The 24,072-nt window shown below is 37.3% G+C and overlaps 3 protein-coding genes across 4 annotated transcripts; 2 read left to right on the top strand and 1 right to left on the bottom strand.

Moving 5' to 3' along the window:
• Positions 1–169: 169 nt before the first annotated feature.
• On the top strand, positions 170–6,531 carry LOC139971565 (uncharacterized). The gene is made up of 5 exons (XM_071978154.1): positions 170–464; positions 4,184–4,280; positions 5,006–5,141; positions 5,669–5,830; positions 6,289–6,531. The coding sequence occupies exons 1-5, from the start codon at positions 346–348 to the stop codon at positions 6,354–6,356; spliced, it is 582 nt and encodes a 193-aa protein (XP_071834255.1). The 5' UTR covers positions 170–345; the 3' UTR covers positions 6,357–6,531.
• A 3,540-nt stretch (positions 6,532–10,071) lies between these two features.
• LOC139971564 (proteasome subunit alpha type-6-like) lies at positions 10,072–15,592 on the bottom strand. Its single transcript, XM_071978153.1, has 7 exons — positions 15,383–15,592; positions 14,616–14,710; positions 14,149–14,230; positions 13,197–13,352; positions 12,238–12,416; positions 11,464–11,558; positions 10,072–11,110 (listed from the first exon to the last, which is right to left on the bottom strand). Exons 1-7 carry the CDS (start codon positions 15,456–15,458, stop codon positions 11,053–11,055), a joined length of 741 nt encoding a protein of 246 aa, XP_071834254.1. The 5' UTR covers positions 15,459–15,592; the 3' UTR covers positions 10,072–11,052.
• A 250-nt stretch (positions 15,593–15,842) lies between these two features.
• On the top strand, positions 15,843–24,044 carry LOC139971563 (dynein axonemal assembly factor 10-like). 2 transcript variants are annotated; one of them, XR_011794421.1, is made up of 9 exons: positions 15,843–16,145; positions 16,999–17,099; positions 17,329–17,459; positions 17,774–17,875; positions 19,000–19,115; positions 19,636–19,770; positions 20,900–20,997; positions 21,350–21,950; positions 22,128–24,044. XR_011794421.1 is itself a non-coding variant. In XM_071978151.1 (8 exons), the coding sequence occupies exons 1-8, from the start codon at positions 15,960–15,962 to the stop codon at positions 21,555–21,557; spliced, it is 1,077 nt and encodes a 358-aa protein (XP_071834252.1). In that variant the 5' UTR covers positions 15,843–15,959; the 3' UTR covers positions 21,558–24,044. The 2 variants fall into 2 exon arrangements, 1 of the variants encoding a protein (XP_071834252.1); XM_071978151.1 differs by having other exon boundaries at positions 21,350–24,044.
• Positions 24,045–24,072: the final 28 nt, after the last annotated feature.

The following is a 24,072-nucleotide window of genomic DNA, read 5'->3' as shown; positions in this document are numbered from 1 at the left end:
AGCATGAACAGAAGGTTAAAGCTCTGTGTACGTTCCAACCTTGCACCCCATGCAGAGGGTATAGCGTCTCGTTGCTACGGTAACTCTTGTCCCCGCAAATCGATATGTGCGTATATACCATCGCGTGTGGTTCTGCAAGCATAGGTAGACAGCATAGGTAAATAGTAGGTTATTCAAGGGAGTGTACTGTGTCTATTTGAGAACCAGTATCCACTTAAGCCAATATCTAGAGCTAGTATCGTTGTTTTTTGTCTGTCTTTATTTGTTTCATATCTTACATGGATCTTTAGAGTGTTTGACTATAGTTTTACCCTCAATAACAGAAGAGTGCTCTAGTGTTTTGCTATGGTTGAGGTTGTCGGGGAAGCATCATCTCATCACTACGGACTTGACGATATGACTGCACGGATGGCCATACCTGACGTCCGGTACCATGGGTCGTACCCGGAACGACTCGACGAAAGGTAGGAATTATATTTTAATAGCAATGTAGTTCATCTAAGTTCAGCTCGGTTGCTTAGACTGGTTACTACATATTTACCAGTTATCCGAAACCTTCTTCGGGTGACAATCGTGAACTGATGACTACCTTAATTTGGTGTGGTCCTACATCCGTCTTCGTCGTTTGATTTCTAAATTGTTTGGGAAGAGTTGGTCGCTTGTTTTAATGTTTTCGTAACGCTATCCCGGGACCGCAACGTGACGCATGATTCGATGATGTGGAGTATATCCCACCCCCCCCCCCTCCTCCCTCACATCAAACCAAGCTTAGGTCTGTAACTGTCTACCTACAACATCGTTATTCTTGTGTTCGGTTTGATGTTTCTCGACCTCACTGTAGTAAAGTCAGACTTAATGGTATAGGGTTATGATTATTTCATTAATCGTTTAGAAACCATGCATAACACCAAAGTGACTTGCACATATATGTAACGTGTGGTTTTGTATCCATTCAGGTTGTCAAACTTAGACCAAATTTAATGCATCGGAAAAGAATAATAATAATGTTACTATACATCGGTCACTAATGTTATTTCTTATATTTTATATAATTTAGTCTATTGAACAAATATATTGAATAAATCAAGTACTGAAAGTAATAAATATTTCGCGAAAACAACACTGCAGTTTCTGTCTAAAGGCCTAATTAAGTTAATGGAAAAACCAACTTAGGCCCCCGATGTACAATCTTTGTGAAAAGGTGCGTACTATTCTGTTGGGAGATGGAAATTACAATAACAAGCCTATCGGGAGGAGGGATATATATATGCTAAACTTTGTGAAAAAAACTATTATTTGCTGCCCTTCATAAACATATATGCTGCTATGAGATTTGCTAGGTTTGTTAAGTTAACGAAACTGCCGTGGATGTTTTCGGAAAGTCAGGCGGGGCTGATGCATTATACCAAACGCGAACCGCTATTTTGCTACATACTTGTTAAATATATAACCACTGAAGTGAAATGATGGTCACATTTTGAGAATCCAAGAGCTAAAATCACCACCTCACAACATGCTTAATGTTTTATACATGGTTCAAATATGAGCCGCGGAAATTTTATAACTAATTTTACGCTTGACAGCCTTTTATTTTTAGAAATTAGCTCTTTTTTAGCTTTTAGAAATTAGCTCTTTTTTAGCTCTTAGAAATTAGCTTTTAAGAAATTAGCTCAGTGGTTAACGACGTTGCCTTTCAATCATAAAGTCTCGAATTCGAGTTACTCCAAGATTAATGTATATCGTCCAGTTATACAGAGTTGTTGACAATTCATAATCATGGACGTTAAATATGAATCTAAGAGACTGACTTCGGTCAGCTTGCGGCTTTGATAAGCCAATATGGCTTTTTCGCGAGTTCCTGCTTGCAGGAGGATCTAAAATTCATACATGCATACATACATGCATACATACAAATTTAAATGGTCACTCTAAATTCTGATACAACGGACACAAATTCCCTGCAGTAAAGCCTAAAACCACACTATACTGTGTTCTTTGTCTGCTTGGTCGGTTCTATCTTCGGTGGGTTCTATATTTGAGTAAAACACACACCATTTAAATTAACTTGGAGATACCTGCAACATTTTACATGATTATTGAATTTAGCAGACTGATTGTCTTCTTTCATCTTGAAGATTTGAATATCCCTAAGAATCACTGTTTCTTCTTTCTTTTCTTTTTTTTTGGGGGGGGGGGGAGGGTAAGTAGTTGATTTCGAAATAGTCTGTTAGTGTTCCAGATTATATAAATATTTATACACTTTGTCACTGGTTCTACATGTCGATCCAGGAAGGACATGTAATTAGTACTTCTCTATAATAATTAACATGCCAAAGTAGACAGGGAAGTTAATTTGGTATTGTTATCAACTAAAAGTGCTAACTGTAGTTTATTGTGACATTTTCTGACGTAATGCGAAATACTTTATTTCGATTTCTGTGGAAATCCTCACAAACTGGGGTATATATATTTGTAATAAAATGAAATTAACACACTCGCTTAGAGTATACTGGTTCCAAAACGTGGGTCTCAAGATAGTTTCGGTGGGTCGCTGGCAACTATATATGTCCGAAATATCATAAGAATAATGATAGTAATAATAATAATGATGATGACGATGATGATGACACACCGACAGTCAATATACGCAGTTCATCTGAGTCACAAGTTTCAATCGGGTTATTAAAATTATGTTATTGAGATATCTCTAATATTTAAATTTTTCTTTCGATTCTGACAATTGTGTCGCCCAGACACTTTGTGGAAGATAGAAGTATCTCGTCGTATTGAAACTTTATTCAAACTAACAACAAAAAAACTGTTTCTAAAGGTTGTTTGTCCACGTATAAAGGACGACCCGTATATATAGATACAAATAAAATATTAGAAATAAAAACATGAACAAAATTTTAAAGCTACAACATAATAGAGAGAGAAGTGGGTGGGGGATTGGTTTCCTTATCTGTAATTGTTCAAAGGACTAAAACTATCAAAAAGTGAGTTCTTGGAAGCACCAAAATGCGTGTGTTGCAGCGTATAATTTTGCTATCGGCGATACTTAGCACTTCTCTTAGCATCTTGGAGTAGCTTTCAAGGGCACGCATGTTATCGTAGGCCTATAGCCTAACAAACAAGAATCATTCAAGTTTCCATGGCTGTTAATGCCACCCCATAGAACCCATTGACTGGTGGTATATCACCCAGAGTTTCCATGCACAATTATGTGATTAACGTCTTGTACGTGTTATCGATTCCCGTTGTTAAGTTTTATAGTCTTTTGTGTGCCGTTCACTATTGATTCCTTTTCATAACATTGTGAAGATGCAGAGTGTGTTTGATGAATCTAAGCAAACTGTATAGATCAACAATTTTGTAGAGCAGATAAGACGGTAGCCTCTTCTGTCAGGCAGGTTGTTGATAAATAGGAGAGACTCTGTCATGTGAGTCCAATATTCTAACCCTGAACGTAACAGAAAAGACAGTCGGGAAAACCGACGCTGATAAAACCGTCGAGGTCAAATGTTTTCATGAAACTTATTATCATCAATACCTTGAAACATCGATATGTTTTTGTCAGTGTCATGTAAGATCAATTATCATGGGCGTGGTGTCGTTCGATCCACGTTACCCGGTTACCAACTCCTTTGAACTCTGGGAAATGTTAATTTTTTTCCCAACAATTTACAATTCAAGTCAGTGGAATTCGACTATAACACTCACGTTGTCATGGAAAATCCACACCCCACCCCCACCCCACCATTCCACCTTCTTCTCAATATCTTTGACTCCTGGAAAAATTACCAGTTATATCATATTTGTAGCCTACACAGAATTATTTCTTTCTATGTAGGACCATATATGTCTGCCCAGCATGCCTATATACACCGCACATTCATTAATTCACCTATGTTTGTTTTTCGTCAAGCTGTTGTTGTTTTTCTATTTTCATGTGTTGCTCATTCTTTTGTTTTCTATAAAGGGCAAGTGAAACTGGAATCATTCGTCCATTTCACATATATTACACATCTGGCAAGTGACAACCTTACTTTTCTCGACTCATGGAAACTTCTGTAACTTTTGAGAATTTTCTGGATCGATTATTTCAATCACCTGTGCCTGCATTATATAGGGCCAATATAGTAAATTTTATATAATAATTCCAAGTATTCTTTGTATTTTGCAGAATCGCATACGGCAACATACCGAGATGGATTGTACAGGGTGTTGATGTTCCCGGTGTAAGCATTCCCCAGACAAACTACGCAAAACAGCTCAATCAGGTATGTATAGGAATGTCCAATTTGATAAATGATTTTGGAAAATTAAAATCACACAAGGCACAGCTGATTGACATTCTTAATTAATATTTAGACCGGGTCTCTTGATTTGTTTTGATATGGGATGGGGAAGGGGTAGGGAGAAAACATCCTTGGGAGGAACAGCGTCAATAATAAGTGATCATGAAGTAGTATTAAAACAACAGTTTATGAAACCAATTTGTTAATCGGGACAGGGCAGTTCAAACGAAGTGATGGGGGGGGGGGGGGGGAAGCAAAGCTCTCTATTTTGGCTTCGATAAAAGCTTTTGTTTTCATATTACATTTTCCTTTCTTCTGTAGTCAGTAGGTGGTTCCTCACAATTGAGCTATGACCAATAACAAGCAAAACTGGGCTCATTTAATTCCTATTTCATGGCAATTTGTTGGGTGAAATTCTCGTTACAAATTTTTATGATTGGGTTCAACGTTCTTATAAATTATTAGAATATTTTAACGAGAATTATTTTTAGCCATATTCTGTAAAAGAAAACGACTTAGCAACTGAATCGTTTGAAAATGGTTTCAGCCCAAATTATGGGAACATGTTTTCGCGACTTATGCCCTACATAATTTTCTCAGTATATGCATTCCTTTTTAATGTTGAATAATTGTTCATATTTACAGCCTTAGAGACCGTTGTCATAGGCAATTTATATTTCCATATAACATTCATTTTTCTTATAAAGCTACCACCGCTCTACGCCGGACATAGTACCGGAGTCATCAAACAGTCTAGCGATCCGCGCCCTGATCCAAAACTGAGGGCGTACACGATACAAATCCCCATGCAAGCAGCCGGAGCCAAAGGATACACGTCATATGGTAAACTGATTAACAATTATTTACAATCAAAATAGTATACTTCAAGAACAATTTGTAGCTAAATGTGAGAACTTAGAGGGGGGGGAATGATATTTCGGTTCCCAGTAGTATCTTCTTCGGACTACCTTTGTACTCTGTCTCCGAAGGTCCCGAGTCGAAACATATGCACCAGTCGGTCCAACTTTTACACATTTATAACTACACTGGCTTTTTTTTTTTGCAGTAAAGAGAAGCAGCTTGTTCGTTTTTTTGAAGTTTATTTGTTTGTATCTAGTCAGAGATCCATGCCAACGCATTCGATTACCCTTCTCAGCCCTTCAATGTTTATTCTCTGTGGATATTCCACACTGACTGTAGACTTCTTTTTCTAAGAAATGGCTCTGTCAATTTGCCTACTGAACATTATGACAAATAACCCTATTACTACCCCTAATTATCATCAAAGGCAATTGTTCAAAGAAGCTGACTACTTTTATTTCATTTCGGTTCATCAAAATGATTTACAATGTTCCTTTTTTATTCTACAGTTACGAATAGAAAGCCTAAGATAACATTATCAGACTCTCCATACGTCTATTCAGCCTCTCATCTCGGAACCCAACCGAAAAGATCTTGGAAATTTAACATGTATAACCAACACGCGAAACAAGGATTTAAATTTTGGTTGGAGGAGAAGAAACCCTTTTCACGTAAGTTGAAGAACTTCTTACAAACACTCTTATGTAAGCCGGAAGCGTTAATCGAGATGCAAATGGTATAAAAAGTTATTCTGTGGATACAGATTGTCTGAGAAAGACAGCCACAACTAAGGGGCAGATCTAGGATTTTAAACAGGAGGGGTGTTTCCCTGGGGTCGCTGAAGCCGACCCCCTTGTAGGAGGATGTGAAGTCCCCCCCCCCCCCAAGAAATTAAAACTTTTTTCGTAATTATACCACAAATTAGTTACATAATTAGGTCTTAACCCAATGTCGTGGTAATTGCAACGTTTGAGAATTTTCGAGTGGGGTTGAAATGGGATGGGTGTACCCCGCTGGGTCCGCGCTTGTAAGGTAAGACTGTGCACCTAATTCATGAAGGATTTCTTCATTTGTAAAATATGTTTGGTTCGTTCGATCGAGGACAATGTTCATGTTTTCGTTTTTACAGAATCCCAGAAATACACATTTGGCTCCGCGAAGACTTTTCATGGCCTCGGCAACGCCCCACGAAATTGAAGCACCTAACTACCAATATAACAAGAGAAGAAACAGATGGGAGGTGAATCGAGTGATGGCTGCACGAAAGGGTCATTCCAGTACTTTTAAAAACGATACAGCAACTGTGGCAGTCGACGTGTGGTGGAGATATGATATCCCGGCATTGTAAATAGTCCAGTGCAGGTGCTACATGCAGGCGCGTATCCAGGATTTTCTAACCCGGGGGGCGCGAATTACTATCTAAGCGGAGCGCCACCATCGGTTGGCGCGTAGCGTACAAGAAAATTTCTGGTTTTGATACCCCCCAGATCACCGGAAACGGCACTTCTCGGGCTTGAAATGACCAACCAGATGTACACTTTTGGCCTGAGAACCAAGTATTTCCTAATAGTTTTTTTCCCATCCATAACCTTTTTGAAGATTGTCAACCCGGCACACGTCATGTTCGACCTGATCGCATGTCCTGTGGGTCTTTGCTTTTGTAGGTGATTCTACGTCGCGGCCCACAATACCCTTCAGCCCCACTTTTCAAGGTTTTAAGCCCCAAATTTGTTCAGAATTTGAAAATTCACATTTCTCGTGAATAAACTCACTTCAAAACATACCCATAATGTTGTACAAAATTTCATCTATGGACAACCAATATAGAAAAACTACCTTCAACCCCTAACAGACCGGTCAAAATTGCACGAGTAGAGGGAAGTGTGATGCAGAATGTTGGTCAGAAATTTTCGAAAATTCAGACACAGTTAATTTATTGGTGTACAAATATTAAACCTCTTATAACGGCTATTATAAAACTTGGTTGAAGGAAATGAAAAAATAGCAGATATTTCCGAAACCGAACACTACACACATAGGCGTAGGAGGCGCGGCGGCAGTGGCGGAGCTAGGGGTATTGGTCAGGAGGGGCGAGAATGGTCTGTAGGGGCGCTTTCGACACCATCTAAGCGGAGCGCCACCACTGGTTGGCGCGTGGCGCACAGACAAATTTTGAGTAAAGATACTCCCTAGATCGCCGGAAATGACCCTTTCCGGGCCTGGCTAATATGCAGATAAACGAAGAATAGGGTGTCATCGCCAAATTACAGCAACAAAATGTGACAAATGTCAATAAGTAGATGAGAGCGCAATAAAAAAGTCAATAATCAAATATGTAAAAAGTGGTAAAGAGCTGAAAAAGACGCCAACAGTCCATTTGAGTCCGTCAGGGGGCGCATCCGCCCCCTGACCGTATGGACGCTCCGCCACTGCGCGGCGGGGGTGCAGCCCCTAATTCGTCATTACTAATGTAAAAGAGAGTTTTGACATAATTGGACCTCCATGCTTTTTATACATCTACATGAGACATGTCGTTGTTTACATTAGCATCCCGCGGTATACTGCGCAATTTGAACGGACCGTACGGTACATGATGGCATGCGATGTAATAACCGATGCTTGCTTATATGATATTGACATTGACACGTTGAACGCGCGCTTGGCGCGCGAAAATTTTCGGTTATTTTTTCAGGCAAGTCGGATAGTTTTGAGGATTTTCATCCTGGAACGCCATTTTCAGGCTCTCTGATATGATGTGATATCTGCTGTTTGCGTTATAAATTCGAACAGGCGCGTAGCGAGGAATTTGCCAAGGGAGGGGCGAAGCCTGTAGGCAAATTATCTAAGCGTAGCGCCACCATAGGTTGGCGCGAAGCGTACAAGCAAATTTTGGCCGAAAATGTCTCCCAGATCGCTGGAAATGACACTTCCCAGGCCTTGTCAGTTGCATCTTAGCACTTTCTATTTTGAAATTACTTAGCGATATCATTTAAAAAAAATGCTGAATGGGGGGGGGGCGGTCGCCCCCATCCCAAAATGCGTCATGTTCCCCGACGACACGGTCGAGTTCGAGACCAGCCACAGTTGGTTTCATAGCACAATTCTACACACGCGTTATGATAGACCATATAAAGTATATATATATAGATCATTAGTGAGAGAGGAAAATGGAAACGTCAACAAAATGGAGTTGTCGGTGTAAGGGGTAGGGTGAGGCACACTTTTACGAAATCATTGATCCGTCACTGGCTACCCTTCAGCGCTGTAATGATGTCACTGTTCCTCTTTCTCTTCCCGGTGTCTTCGCGTTTTTCTTTTACTCCCTCCTTTTCTCCTTCTTCTCTCTTTCTTCTTTTTCTTTTCCCTTCCTTCCTCTCCTCCTCCTCTTTTTCCCCTCTTTTTTCCTTTTTTCTTCTCTTTTTTTTCTCTCCTCTTTTTCTTACCCGGGGGGCGCGCGCCCCCAACGCCCCCCCCTGGATACGCACCTGACATGTGTAGCGGGCTGGGACGTTCCCATTATTGAGGTGGTCCTCTTCCCCTAAGATATGTAGGTGAAAATATTTTGAAACTCGGTTCTCCGATATGGATGAAATTTTCTTGACCGAGACGCATGAAAAAATGGTGCAACCACCACCTTTCTACAATCCTTCTACACCCATTTTCAAGATTGGATACATCACATACTTGCCACAAACTTCAATGTTATTTTTTAGTGATAGATTAATACATGTAAGGTATGGTCATTTTGAGTATCACACATGTAATTTGATTAAGTGAAACGAAAAAAATCCTTCTCAGTAATTGTTGTATATTGCAAATATTTTATTAATTTTTTGGCCTTCAAAGCGCTTTGTACACCCATTCATTCTTGCAAAGCTTTTCGAAATTGGATATGTTAAATGTGTAAGTTTCCTTTTTCAGTTTAATTTTATGAACGATGATATATAAGTTAACTAAACAAATACAGCAAGCATTATTGCAAATAAAGTCAAATATAATCTAACCAGAAAGCCAGCTGTTTCAGTTATTCTTTGACTAGTACTGTCTTTTAAAGGGTGTGAAGACTCGCCCAAAAAGAAACGTCTAATGCCGGTAATCTGACCTAGTTTCGAATGAGGTGTAACAGAATTGACATCACCAAATTGGCACCACCATCGATCCCAGAAAATACACACACAGCTTGCTACTGTCGGTAATTAGACACTAGTGTACAGTCAGTACATACAGCTGCGATCAATACTCACAGCACTAGTGTATAAACGATACAGCGGTGGACATCTCAGGTCCAGCTAAAGATAACAAGGGGTCACGTTTCATTACTGTCTGCATTTGTAGCGACACGAACACAAACGTCACTTGCCAGCAACAGAAAGTTAACTTTTTCAGATGGCCACACACGGTTTGGGACGAGTATTCAATGCCTTTAAGTAATTCAGCAAGGTTCTTGGACTCGTTTCAACCTACACATTTTAGTTTTTACTGTTGGAGCTATCATGATTACATTGTTAAAGTATCTGGACTTCTGTTGACCTCAAATAACCTTGAATCTTTGCAGAAAACAATAGGTTGCTTGTACTCACTAAGGTGGATTTTGTTTTTACTAGGCTTTCAGACCTCTGCAAAACAGTGTAACTCTTAAATGGATCCACATACCTAATGCATAAATACCAACTCAACCAAGTTATACTTTTGGAGTTACTGTGTTAACTAAATTCTTCCAAACTTTGACCTTTGGTTATTTCACATGAGTTTTGACCTCTCTTACTAACTAAGATAGACTGTCATTCCAATATGTGAAATTAATTAACCCACTATGATATTTTTTCATCATGTTATCATGTTTACAAGACAAGGTGTTGTATGCATACACACATACCACCACTATAGAATGAAACACAAGAAAGCATCAGTATTCTTTGATTCTTTTCCTCATTTTATTTAATATTCCTTCAACTAGGAAGATAAGATAAAGTACCTGGTCCACATTAACATCAGTTACCTCTAACCCCCATGGATCCTCTGCCTTGCTTGACTTCTCTTAACCTACGAACCAATCAATTATCCAGAATATTTACAGCATCAGAGTTTCAAGTTTCCACTTTAAAAATGACAAATACTTGAAATAGGAGATTGTAGCTGTTGCTTCCTTTTCAAAGTTCTGTTCTGAAATAGGTAACAAATCATCTCAGGACTGTCTGAAATAGTACATTTCTCAACGACAAATCAAATCTGCAAAGAGTGACATATATTCTGACAGACCATGATAGAAAAGTGTATTCTGTATAACCCAGTACACTGTTTTAGTGGAAGAGTAAGTCTCAATTTAATGACTGCAATGACATGTGGTTGAGAATTCTTGATTCTGCTAACCCTTCTAAGTTAAAATGCAAATAGAAACATGCACAGGTTAAACCAAATTCATTTCTTGTTTTAAATTCATCTTCCTGTTTTGGAAAACAGACTTGATTTGTTGTGGAATGAATCTTCACGCAATGGAGACATGCCTCTTATTATCTTGCTATGATGGTAAACAAATTCAAATACTACTAAATGGTGGGTAGGGGGAGGGGAAGCAGAATCTGAGAGCTCAACCATCAACTAACTTGTTACTTCTCAGACATTTTTCTCCTTTGCATAAATACCAACGATGTGGACTGTTGTCTGGATGCATGGCACAGACATTCAAACTCTAGGCGTTCAAAGTTCACTAAAAAAAGCCAACAACTTAACTCTTCCATCAATATTGAACTTTAAATCTGTAAGGGGTGTCACAGATGATTGTTGAGGACCATGGTGGTACCATCAGGGGTACTTCGAGGGTTCTCACATTCATGGTCTTTGGGTCTGGACAATAAAATACAAAAAGTTAACTGTACAGTAAGCTGAAGGATCCTCAATCCTTTTCTGCAATAGCTGTCAAGTAGACGTCAATTTCCTCGTTCGACAAGGTCCTGAAATAAAAAAAACTTCAATGTTACTTCAATAACACGTAACTGACACCCTCATTCCAAGAAAAAAAGAAATAAAAAAAAATGGAAATCATTGCATAGAGAGTATTCACTGTATATAACATGAATGCATAATCATTCAAAGCAGTTGTTGAATCCTAAACAGATCACAACCAACCAGCATACCAATCACTCGCACCTTATACTTTGTATGTTTCACTGTACCACATTTCACCAACATTTAGAAGATTTCAAAATTTTACACTAAACCTTCCCACACACTCTCTCCACCTCCCCTAAGAAAAAATAATGTCAAGTAGTACAAAAAAAATGAACAATCAAGGGAAATGAATTACCTAAATTCTGGTTTATCCTTTGTTACCACGGCAATTTCCAATTCAGATGGTTTAAAGTCGATAGAGAGGACAGATGATAGACATTTGATAGCAGTCTGTGGAGGAAGAAGAAATAATAAAGTGCTGGAGTATTAGCTACCTTAGCAAATACATTGTTATATAATCCTATTGATGGCTGTAGTACCATACTTATCACATCTTACTTATCACTTTTTATCACATGTAATATACTTATCACATCACATCTAATATTATTATTATTATCTAATAACACATGAAAAATGCACAGGCTAAGTGATGTACTTCTACCTGTCCATTTTACAAGGAGAACAATTTACATTAAACCCCTCTATAATTCTACAATACCCATATATGCTAGCAGACATTAAGCTGTCAAACCTAGGGATCAATATCACAATTCAAAATTAATTTTTGTTATTTCTTTTGCATAGCATTAACAGCAGCATTCGCAGAGCTTGCCGCCCAAATTAAAACAACCATGATATCGTTGAGACCCTACAACAATATGCAACTTCGGCATTTTTCAAAAATTTGCTACAAATGTACATCACATACTCAGACATTTCTGGTGGTTCTCAACTTCTTATTTTTACACACTGTGTTTTATCTATTTATTCAATGTATTGCTTGTAGATGATCTGGTGCTTCTTAGCAATATTCTTGAAGGGGAATAACAATTGCAATGCTGCTTTTAAGGTTCTGGTTTGTCTTTCTCTTTGTTCTAATTGTTCAATTCCAGCTCTGTTGACTCACTTCTATTGTCTCTTCAAAAGTAAAAGTTTTCTTCTTCTTGAGTTTCTTCTCCAGGAAGCTATTAGCCTCTGTCTGTTTTGCTCCTACGCTGGTAGCTTTGTAACCACAGAAGTAACCGGCAGGGTCGGCTTTGAATACCTGCGGTCCGGTTTCCTCGTCGATTCCAAGCAGGATCATACCTTGTGTGAAACAGCAGTAAGATGACAGATTATTGAACAGATACAATGCAAAGAGAACAAAACCTCGGGTAGATAAATGGTTTCTCTCGTTAATACAACTACGTAATAATAATAAAAATAATAATAATGAGGATTTATAAAGCCCAGACATATCCACTGATAACGGTGCTCAAGGCGCATCACAATATTACCCTGGTCAACGATAACCTGTCAAACATAGAGACAATCCCTCCACATGGCAGCAGCTAAACATCACCCAGCTGTCAGTTTTATCTCACAGGTCCCCCATTGATACACCTGGGTGAAGAGAGGCAATGGAGATAAAGTGCATTGCCCATGGACAAAATGCAATGATCTGACCAGGACTCAAACCTGCAATCCTTAGATCCACTGATGTAACCACTTGACCACAACACTCTCATGATGATTGCAGAGAGTCTATTTTGTCTTTGATTGCACAGAGTCTATTGCACAGAGTCTATTGCACAGAGTCTATGCACAGAGTCTATGCACAGAGCACACATTTGGTATGACTCACTCACCTACATGCCAGTTGGGTTCAAGTCTCTCAGCAATCACTTAACCAACATTTTAAAACAAACCACATTTTGGTGGATTGCTAGATTGGAAGAATTAGAAAGTAGGTATTGACCATTAACTGGGTTAGTGGGGCCACAGTACAAAAATGTTACTAATTTTTGTAAGCTAGGTAGATTGGAGTGAATGGTGTGAGTGGATATGGGTAAGCGAGGAGTGAAATATTACAGAGATTCAACTTACTGCAGCCAAGTGGTCTCATCTGGGCACTCTGGGTGTACACTTGAGATATGTCTGCAATTCTCTTACATAACATTTCGACAGGAATCTCATAGCCGTATTTATACTTCCAGTTTGCAGCCTCATACCGGGCTCTATAGACCTGAGATCTGCTATCAGCTGTCAAAAGAGAAGTGAAATAAACTGTGTACAGTACACATTGGTTCATACATACTAGTAGTAGCCTAATACAAACACAAGCAGACATATTTGTTATAACACGTTATATGATTTTTAATATTTCACTCATAAAGAAAGATTCTACAATCAACTCTCCAATCTTGATTAAAAGTTAACCTTGTAACAAGTATTCTTATACTACTACCAATTACAGATGAAGAAGGGTCTCTAGGGGTTTGAAATATTGCAATGCTGTGAAGATGATAAGTGAGGAATGATCACTTCCTACGCAAAATTACTAACGACTTAGGCCTTCAACTTAGTTAAAATCTGGTTGCCATTTAGAAGTATATTCCATCTTTCAACAGAGTTACTGAAGATAATATGAGCAATTGACTGTATTAATTTTCTTTTCAAATAATTTTTTTTTTCCACCAAAATAGTTGCAATTAGTTGTTTCTCAGCTTTTTAAGTTAATGGCAAAATTGAATTTGGTATTGATTCTTATGTTTCTGCTACAAAAATGTGTTAGGTCAAGGTAAAGGGTTTGCATAAAACTTTCTCAAGATCTTTAAAACATCTGTATGACATAAAACCAAACAACAAACAAACTGAAGGGAAAACAATTATGTTTCAGTATATATGGTGGGAAAAGGATGGTTAATGTTACCCTAAGTTATTGCTTCAAGACTATCAAACCATTGGGCAAGCACCCCCAGAAAGCTATTTCAACAGACATTTTCTTCCCCCATTTTTCAAAAATTAATATTGGTCTGGGTACAGCAGCAACACTCACCAGTAAGACCAGTCATGACACAGCCAATGTGTTCAGTAATCTGGAACATATGAGTCACAGTACTGGCATCAAGTAGCTTATCCTAGAAGGTATAACAAAAATAACATCAAAACATGTCAAGTTAATGTTAAGCAATTATTCCAAACTGGAAAAACAAAATTTATCTTTACAATGAAAAATTTAATAAACTCTACAACATAGGAACTGTCATACTAATATTCCATGATAATAGGAAAACAAAGAACCCAGTGAATTATCTCTACTCACATAACTTACAGGGAACAATACATGCAGCCCACGCTGGTTATTAATAATGATCTCACAATGCATCACAGAGGGGGGGGGGGAAAGTTCAGTCTTAAACACAAAGAATATATGATAAAAACAAAATAAGTTGTTCCACCAAAAGGGACAGAATTGTCTTGGGATGTTAGTGAAGACTAAGTGAAAAGAGAAGGTGGACTCACTGGAACTTTCTTTTGTGTTACTGCAACTGCTGAATCAACCCCACGCAAAGCAACTGATGTCATCCCACCTTGGTTTATTGCCTTAAATGCATACTCTGAGGATGAAAAATTGCAAATGACTTACCAAACACAGGCTTAGATCATACGTAATATGTTTCTCTCTCTCTCACACTCTCTTATTATAAGAAAAAGCCATGTATGGCAGTAGAGAGAGAAAAAACTGTTAGACTAACTACTTTTTCATTGCAAAGAACAAACAAGCTCAAAACTGGTAGTTTGTAAGTGACTAATATATAATAATCAGCAAGATCAAAATCGATCTGAAAGTGGAAAGATAAATTATATTCAATTTTCAGTCTACCACAAAATATTCCAGAGTTAACTATAGAATGCAGGGCCACTTCAGAGATCTATCCTAAGTGAACCTCCTGATGCCAGTATCCCCAGTCCATATTGCTAGAACTAGCCTAGGACTAATCATACTTTATAAACCCTGTTGTCATCATATTATTCTGGAGTATTGGGTACCCTGCAGGGCTACTGTAGGGCCTATGCTATTTTTGCTTATTTTTGGAATCATAAAAAAATTATCGATACTGTAGCAAAGCGTCAATAGGCTACTGTCACTAACAATGAGAGGCATCATACCAAGTATTCCTAACAAAAACAAAGCAAAAAAGAGCATAACGTTAGGACAAACTCAAGTTGATCCTAGCCTAAGTTAGTCCAGGCCTAGTCCTAACGCCGTTTCATGTTGTTTCATTTACCGACTTGATACAACCGTCCCTCAGGCGAGAAAACAGTAATGTATCTATCAAAACCAGCACTGCTGCCACGAGACATGTCTTTTCAGGTCTGTATCATAAAATATGGAATGAAAGAATTGGCTGGCTTCTACTTTGCAACCGATGAGTTTTACTTTGTGTGACGTTAAGACAACTTCTTCTACAGTTAAGCCTATAGGCTATGTAAAAAATGTTCACTGTCATGCTACCATGTAAATCGCCATGACAGGCTTTTCCAGGTTTGAAAAATAATTTAAAAAACTAATAAAAATTGAAAAGCACATCAATAAAATTTCAAATTTTCACTATTTTTGTAACGTTATCTTAGAGGGAAATATTTTTGAACTACTTGTTTTATAATGGGCGAATAAACGTATTAATAGACAGTAACATTTGGCCTTATCAGGTCAAAGGTGGTCTCGCACCAATACGAACTGATCACTATGCATTACATACTGAACATTATACTGGCAATACTGCAAGGGCTAGTCTTTAGTGAGGAGACAGTTTAGACCTAACATTAATACCAGAAGCGCGCTACAAAGCTGTAAACTTCATCATGAATTCATCAGATAAACCAAGTATTATGGTTCATAGTGAAAAATCTATGAATAAAACGTTATTTGATGTGAAATGGGTTCCATGCAGTGCTCGATTTGTTGTCCTGGGCAACTACCCACGCCAAACTGGTTCATTGCAAGTTTGTGAAATGACTTCCTCTGGGGAAATAAACGTTGTGTCAGAGGTAGGCCTTACTTTAATGACCAAAGTATAGTATGAAAACATGCTTCTTGATTTATGGTAGCCTAGTGTTATATCGCGTGTTCTTTAAATTTGTGTTCTGTGTAATAAATGCAGCTGCATTGATGCCATAGTTGCCATGTTTTATTTTTAATGTCAAATGGTAATGACATTGAATGCAAATTTTAATTTTTACAGCTTTTAAAAATGCATCAAACTGTTACTGCCTAACTGCCTTCTTATAAATGGTACAGTCTTAAAGGCAAAAACAGCAATTTTGTATTTTGTAGCTCCCTATAATAAAGTTCACCCATTCACCACAACAGCAATCTAATGCTTATGCCACAAAGGGAAATCTTGCTTGTTTAGTTCTAACAAGGCATTGGGACATTTACATTTGGTGACCTATTTGAAGAGACAGCTTGAACCAAGGCTAAGCTGGAATTGTTTACAACAAACGAAGTTGTAAAAGCTACAAGATAAATTTCATTCATGTCTCACAGATAAAGACAACCTAGAGCATTGACTAATTTCATATAGCCTGTAGTTCATGCTGAAGCATCAAGTTGCAAAATGTAAATAATAACTCAGTAACAAACCAGAGGGATTATCATTTCCACTCACCTTTAAAGAACATTTAGTTGTTAGATTCTATTGTAGAGGCCACATGATTTCATAACACAGAATTTCTAGATGTAGCAAAGAACAAAGAAATTTCAGTGTAATTTCCTCAATGCTCCTGTCACACTATCAATGTAAGACAAAGTTGTACGATATTTCTTGCACCTATGATCATCAAAAATATTTCAATATTTGCAGTCTGTGCATAACTTCAACATATTTTCATTGATCAACAGGTTGAGAAAAAGGATCCTTTCAAGTGTGGCACATTTGGTGCCAGCAGTTTAAAGCAACGGAACTTTGCAACTGGCGACTTTGCTGGAAACCTAAGAATCTGGTAAGGCTTGCCAAGAAAATTAAGCCCCAAGAGAGACAACTAGTGTTATCAGAATTATTTATGATGTACAGTATTTTCTCAACCTAAGTTATCAACTTGAATTATTTTAAAAGCAAATTTTCTAGATGAAATTATTGTTTTGTCTTTTTAGCTGTTCTTCATGGCATTGACTTTTCTATATTGACATTAATATGGATTTTTTAACAAAAATTTAAAATTTTTTTTACAGGGACCTTGAGAAGACAGCACTCCCTCTTTATTCCACTACAGCCCACACTGAAATAATCAACAGTATTGATGGTGTTGGTGGTCTTGGTGTTGGTGAAGGACCAAGGGAACTTGTCACTGGAAGCAGAGATGGTTAGTGTTGAGGGAACTTTATAAACTCATGGAAGTGGTTTTTTCCTCAGAATTTCTGTCAGTTTGTAGAATTCTTTCACACATAGCATTGACATGGTATGATGCAATGCTTACCACAGTATTTGGATCTAATTTTCTGCAGCATATCTAATTTTATATATTTTTAATATTTTTTCACTCATATCCATACTTTCACTCCATTGAAGTTAAAAAGCTTTAGATTTTATTTTGTTATTTAATAAGTACATTGTTATTTAATTCTTAAATTTTGTTTGAGATTTAAACACATCATTATACATCTTATTCTGATACAGGGTCAGTCAAAGTTTGGGATCCAAGGCAAAAGGATGACCCAGTGGCCTGCATGAAGCCAAAGGAAGGAGAAACCAAGAGAGATTGCTGGAGTGTTGCATTTGGTATGTGTGAGCTATGAAGTCATCATTTTCATCTGTCTTTATTGCTCTGCTAAGCTTGTAGTTATAAAGTAATCCACAAAGATTAGGGAGCCAAAGATACTCATTTTAAACTTATCCCTACGATTATCATGGAAAAACACCAATTCATAAATAGCCTACCCTAATTATTTGTAAGTGTTAGGAAAATGCAGAGGCAGCAAGACGCCCATTCCTGTTCCCATGTCGTCCATTTTAAATCCGCACGTGGGTGGCTTTGCACGTGCTGCGATTGGTGGTCTCCCTGCCGGTACTCGTCGGGGCCCTGGCAGACCTCGTCTTCGATGGGTCGACAATCTTATTTCATGGTCAGGACTGTCATCTGCCGAACTCGTCGATGCTGGCATACGACATGTTAAAATCAAACCAATGACAATTGTACATCACCATTATAACTTGCATAGTATAGGACCTCGACGGGTTCTATCCTATGAAGAAATATGATGATGACGTGAGGGACAGAGTTCATCTCACCGTCTGACCACTTTCTCCAAACTGAGGGGAGGATGAGATGGGGGGGGGGGTTGGGTTTGCACCACATCCATTATCACCACACTGCAGCAATGGTGAACGAGTTTGTTTCAAAACCATTGAAAGAACCGAAACAGAAGAAACAAATTCAATGATAAACATAGTCAATAAAGTACACTGTTTTGAGTGTTTATTCCTTTCCATATAAAATGAAGCAGGACTTATTATGTACAGAGACAATTGCATTCCATGTGATGTCAACCAGCATAAAAAACATCTTGCTGTGTGATTCCAATTCCATTTGAATTTCTTTTCTCATTTCTACACTATGGTCAATACTGGTGTCTGGTTTATGAGGTAAAGTACAACATTGCATAAATTCAGTGATTACAAAAGAAATAATTAGGCCTTAATATATCAGAATCTGAAATCACTTGTTTTGCACTAAGGGCTTCTGAACCGCCCTTGAGGGAACTGACAGCCCAAACCCTTATATCAATTTAATTTTAGTCTAACCAGTACTATAATATGTGATGTGTCTTTACATCTACATTCCTTTCTGTTTTTTTCTTCATCTTCTTTCCAAAATTTACAACTTTATTGTTTTTTTATGACAGGTCATGCTCATAACCAGATGGACAGATGTGTAGCAGCTGGATATGACAACGGAGACATCAAACTCTTTGATCTGAAGAACATGTCCCTTCGATGGGATACTAACGTTAAGAACGGGGTAAGTTAAAAATGCATATCACTTTGATGTGATATTAATTTTAAAAAGTTGATTAAAAGTGAAAACAACATTTCCATTTGGTGGGATACTAATGTTCAAAGAGGAGTTAGTAAAAAATGCATGTCACTTTGATGGGACATTAATGTTAAAAAAATGGAGTGTAAAAGACATGTCCTGTAGATGTTATACTAATTAATGTCAAAAATGGAGTAAGTGAAACAAAAACATGTCTCTCACATGGGATTACTAATGTTTACAGACCTCAGAAACCTGCTTTAAGGTATTAAAGTTTGATGCTGTGATTTTTGTTATGGTGTAGGACTGTAGGTATATTCCATACTTGTTTAGGGGTGTTAACTCAAATATGTACCTATATGAGGATATTTCTTTACACAATTTGTTAGATGTTCATAGTAACTTCTTTCGTACCTGTTACATATATGCTCACTCTTCTTTCATCCATAAAACCTTTGAACCATAATAAACTTATCTTTTTTTTTAAATCATGTTTTTTCGTCAGGTTTGCTTTGTTGAATTTGACAGGAAAGATATCAACATGAACAAGCTTGTGGCCACGGTCTTGGAATCGAAGATACATGTTTTTGATATGAGAACACAACATCCAAAGAAAGGTTTTGCCAAGATGACCGAAAAGGTAACAAATGTTCTCTTTTGTTAGAGTATATTTCAGGAATGTTGTGATAAATGTTATGATATATAATTCAAAACCTTTTTTTCTCATGGTAATTGATGATATTTTATTAAGAAAACCTTTCTCCTGAATCCAATTTTCTTTGATGCGAGTTTTAAATAATGCTTATGTAAATTACTATTAATAGACCTGATGATAGGTGTCATAAACCATGTTCCTTTGCATCACAATGTTCCTCAATCGGCTGTGGTATTTGCTACATTAATGTACCAGCATAATATTTTGTAAACTGATTGTTTTAATATGAGTCTTGTTTGTTCAAAGATCAGAAACTCAGAACATGGTCCTTGAAATTATCATTGCAAACATTCTTGTAAAGTGTTACTTGTTCATTGAACATGATACCAGTTGAGTGGCCAAAAACATATTCCTCTTTATGCTGTTTCATCGGGATGACATCACTCACTCTGCTATTGCCAGACTATTAATACATTTTTTCAACTACTCAGGACTTAAATGGATTTTCAGGTGACAAACAATGTAGAACTTATGTTGACGAGAAAAATATTCCTGTTGAAAACCTCAGATGTCTCAACATCTTGCCCCTAACTTGAGACATAGTTGATTGAATGTAACATATTTTGACTGGCTAAACCTTCAACATCTCCAGGAAGTTGGATCACAGTAGTGGGTCTGTGATGTCATCTGGGTAAATGCTCTTCAAAAGCTTCTTTGACACCTGATACATTTTAAATGTTTGCTAAGTATAGCTGTCAAAAGTTCTCTGTATTTAGAATTTCAACAAAATGTATCTTCTTTGTAGAAATATTCTTCTGTGGATAAATAATTGACAAATAATATAGACATTTTCAGCTGTCTTGCCCTGGTGACATCATTTGTTCTGCTGTTGCCAGATACATTTACAAAATATCAAAAGAATTGAAAAACTCATATCATGGCGATAGAAAACTGCTAGAAGGATGTGTTGTTTTGCCAATAGATGCAGACAATTTTCAGCAAGTTTGCTATGCAATCAATTTCAACCACCAGAATATTCTTTTAGATTCATGTCTTCTTGTCAGTGGTAGTGAATAACTTTGACATCTTAAAAGTTATTGTCTGTTTCTTTCAGGCTCATGATTCTACAGTTTGGGCGGCAAAACATCTTCCCCAAAACAGAGACATTTTCATGACATTGGGAGGCAATGGATCTGCTTATCTTTGGAAATAGTGAGTACCTATTTGCAAATTATTACTGTTTTGGCAAATAAGAAAACTGCTTTGATTGAAGCTGACTTGGCTGTTTGCTACAAGTTGTGACTGCCTCTTGTATCATTGTTTCTCTTAATTGTACTCCTTTACCCCTCCCCCGACCTTCACCATTTTTCTTACCCGCAACCTCCCCCATCTCGCACCCTGTCTCTGATGTATATTGTTTTATTCCAATGGAGATGAGCATTAGGCCTACATTACTCATACATTTAAGTCATTCTGTTCTGTGTCTCTTTTAACATTTTTATTTTACCTTTTTTGTTAATTTTTCTTCTTTTATTATTATTATAATTATGATTTTTTTCTCCAGTCAATATCCAGCCAACAGAGTGGCAAAAGATAGCGATGAAATAGAAATGGGAGTAGCTGGAACTTTAAACCTCTTAGAGAATACTACTCTGAGTAAACAACCAATCAACGCCCTCGATTGGAGTCCTGACAAAGAAGGTCTGGCTGTCTGCACAGCGTTTGATCAGTGTGTTAGAGTACTCATAGTGACCAAGCTTGCAAGGGTGTGACAGCGATGACAGTGAAATGATATCATTGAAGAGAAGAAGATGCAAAGAATCGGCCACATTATCGGCCACATTAAACGCAAGAGCCGTTCAGAGGATTGCCGAAAAGAAATCTGACACCTTGTTTGGCGAACTAGTTGAAGTGCCTCAATTTGGAGATGGTTTGATCGTTGAGTAATACTCAGGTATAGTTAGCCTACTCTTAGGTGGAAGAAGGTTTTGTCACACAATGAAACAATGTTATTTTGCTGTCCTGAGTGATATCAGAAAGGCATATCCTTTATCCAGTAGTCTGGTCTAGTTTATATGGGAGCTCTATATCAAATGACAATAAAAGTCTTGACCTCGATTCCTACTCTCCTATCTTATAGTAAGCCCCACTCTTAGGTGGAAGAGGTTTTTGTCACACAGTGAATCATATTTAATATCCTGTCCTGAGTGATATCAGAAAGGCATATCCCTTATCCAGTAGTCTGGTCTAGTATATATGAGAGCTCTATATCAAATGACAATAATCTTTACCTCGATTCCTACTCTCCTATCTTATAGTAAGCCCCACAATAGGTGGAAGAGGTTTTTGTCACACAGTGAATCATATTTAATATCCTGTCCTGAGTGACATCAGAAAGGCATATCCCTTATTCAGTACAGTCTGGTCTAGTATGAGAGCTCTATATCAAATGACAATAATCTTGACCTCGATTCCTACTCTCCTATCTTTACATAATGTGACTTTCACCTTTCACCTGTAGAGGTCAAGGTACTGGTGCCTTGTTACACAAGAATTTTGAAAACATCAGTTGCTTATGTTAAAGTGTATATTTGTCTTTAAATATGGGCTCATAGTTATGATCAATGTCATAGATAAGGAATATAGATGACAGTGGTGATTCTTTAATCAAAATCTGCTTTGTTCCCAACGCTCAGGCAAAAGTAGTGTATTGTTTTGAAGTTTGATTAGACTCTAGTTGGAACCAACCTACCCTAACTTAATCATTTATTACGGCTTATTTCAAATGTGACTGGGTTAGATTAAGATGACCAGACTCCCCAATTTCTTGGGCCAGTCCTAAGATTTTATAGAAATGTGTACAAATTTGTGCAAAGGCCAAAAATAATGTATATTTAAAAAAAAAAAAAATTTGCCTGCTTCTAGAGAAGAAAAGTAGGCATTTGACCCTCATTCTTGAAATACAGCACCGCCAAACATTGGGATCTCAAAATATCACCTGTACCTTAAAACCTATCATGTAGATACCACCTACCCATTGATATCATCAATACCATGTCCTCAAAATTTCTGGAAAAGAAAAATATGGTCACCTCAGTTTAGGTAAACTCACAGGTCCCCATGTGTAGAAGATGAGAGGTTTCTCTCTGAAGGAGCAACATACTAAAGTCTTGTTAACATGGTGTACTGGGAATAATTGATCTCATATGAAATATATGTAAATTGCAAATGGGCAGGCTTCTTATAACTGCAACTGCAAATATGTAGCACTTATGATACACAAAACCATTGAAATTTTAGCATGTTATATACTTTGAAAAGTCTTGGAAAGTACCTCTAAAAGTGCAAATGGGACTTAAATCCCTTCTTGGTTTACATGTAGTTACTGATACTTGTCTTCCATTCCACAGTTGATCTGTAATTTTATATGATGCCATGTAACGTAAATGGTCTCTTGTAAACATTTTCCCTTGTTCTTCAAAGTGATCTAAGTGAAGTTAAAGTGTATCTGCTGTACTGCTATAGTGAAAAATGTGTAAATATCTGACAACGATAAAGCTGCGCTTGGTCTTTCTATTATTCGGACAATTGTAATTCACATTAAACGATGACATTCTGGTAATTAGAATTCTCCTGTGAATTTTTATGTAAAAATGCATATAGCTGTCAATTGAACAAAGAGTTGAATGATATGAAATGAGCTTTGACCCTGCAAAGTACTGTACCTGCACCTCGGGAAACTCTGTGAGGACTTGTTATAACTTATAAATTAATACCTGAACATCTAGCCAAGGAAATTGTCTGGACGATAGGCTTTAATTTTACAGTGTTGATATGAATCAACAAACATCACAGCTTTTTGTTCTTGTAAGAGATAAGATATTTCACAATTCTGATTGCATACTCCAGGTTTGTTCCATGGTTATGTGCTAGATCAAATGATTAATCCTCAAGGCTCAAGCATGTATGAATCTTGTTTATACCAGGCCTGGTACCCTCAATGGAGAGTAACAGAATGTTTTAATTTGTTCTAAGGATATAATCACTTTGCAAATAATTTTTTCCAACCTTTCATGAGATTCAGACAAACTGTAACACTGTTGTGATCTTCCTGCTTTTGTGCATAATAAATTAATAGCTATGTTATGATGTAATTAACTATGTAATGATGGGAAAATAATAAGAACTATGATGTTCGTCACATTCTGATATTAGTTTTGTAAATATTCAGAATTTTATATAAATTGTTGCTTTTACAATTACTCTTGTACGATTTATATTTTCTTT

The sequence above is a fragment of the Apostichopus japonicus genome, chromosome 8, assembly GCF_037975245.1.
Source record: "Apostichopus japonicus isolate 1M-3 chromosome 8, ASM3797524v1, whole genome shotgun sequence".
NCBI lineage: Eukaryota > Metazoa > Echinodermata > Holothuroidea > Aspidochirotida > Stichopodidae > Apostichopus > Apostichopus japonicus.
This window is presented reverse-complemented; position numbering and strand designations above follow the sequence as displayed.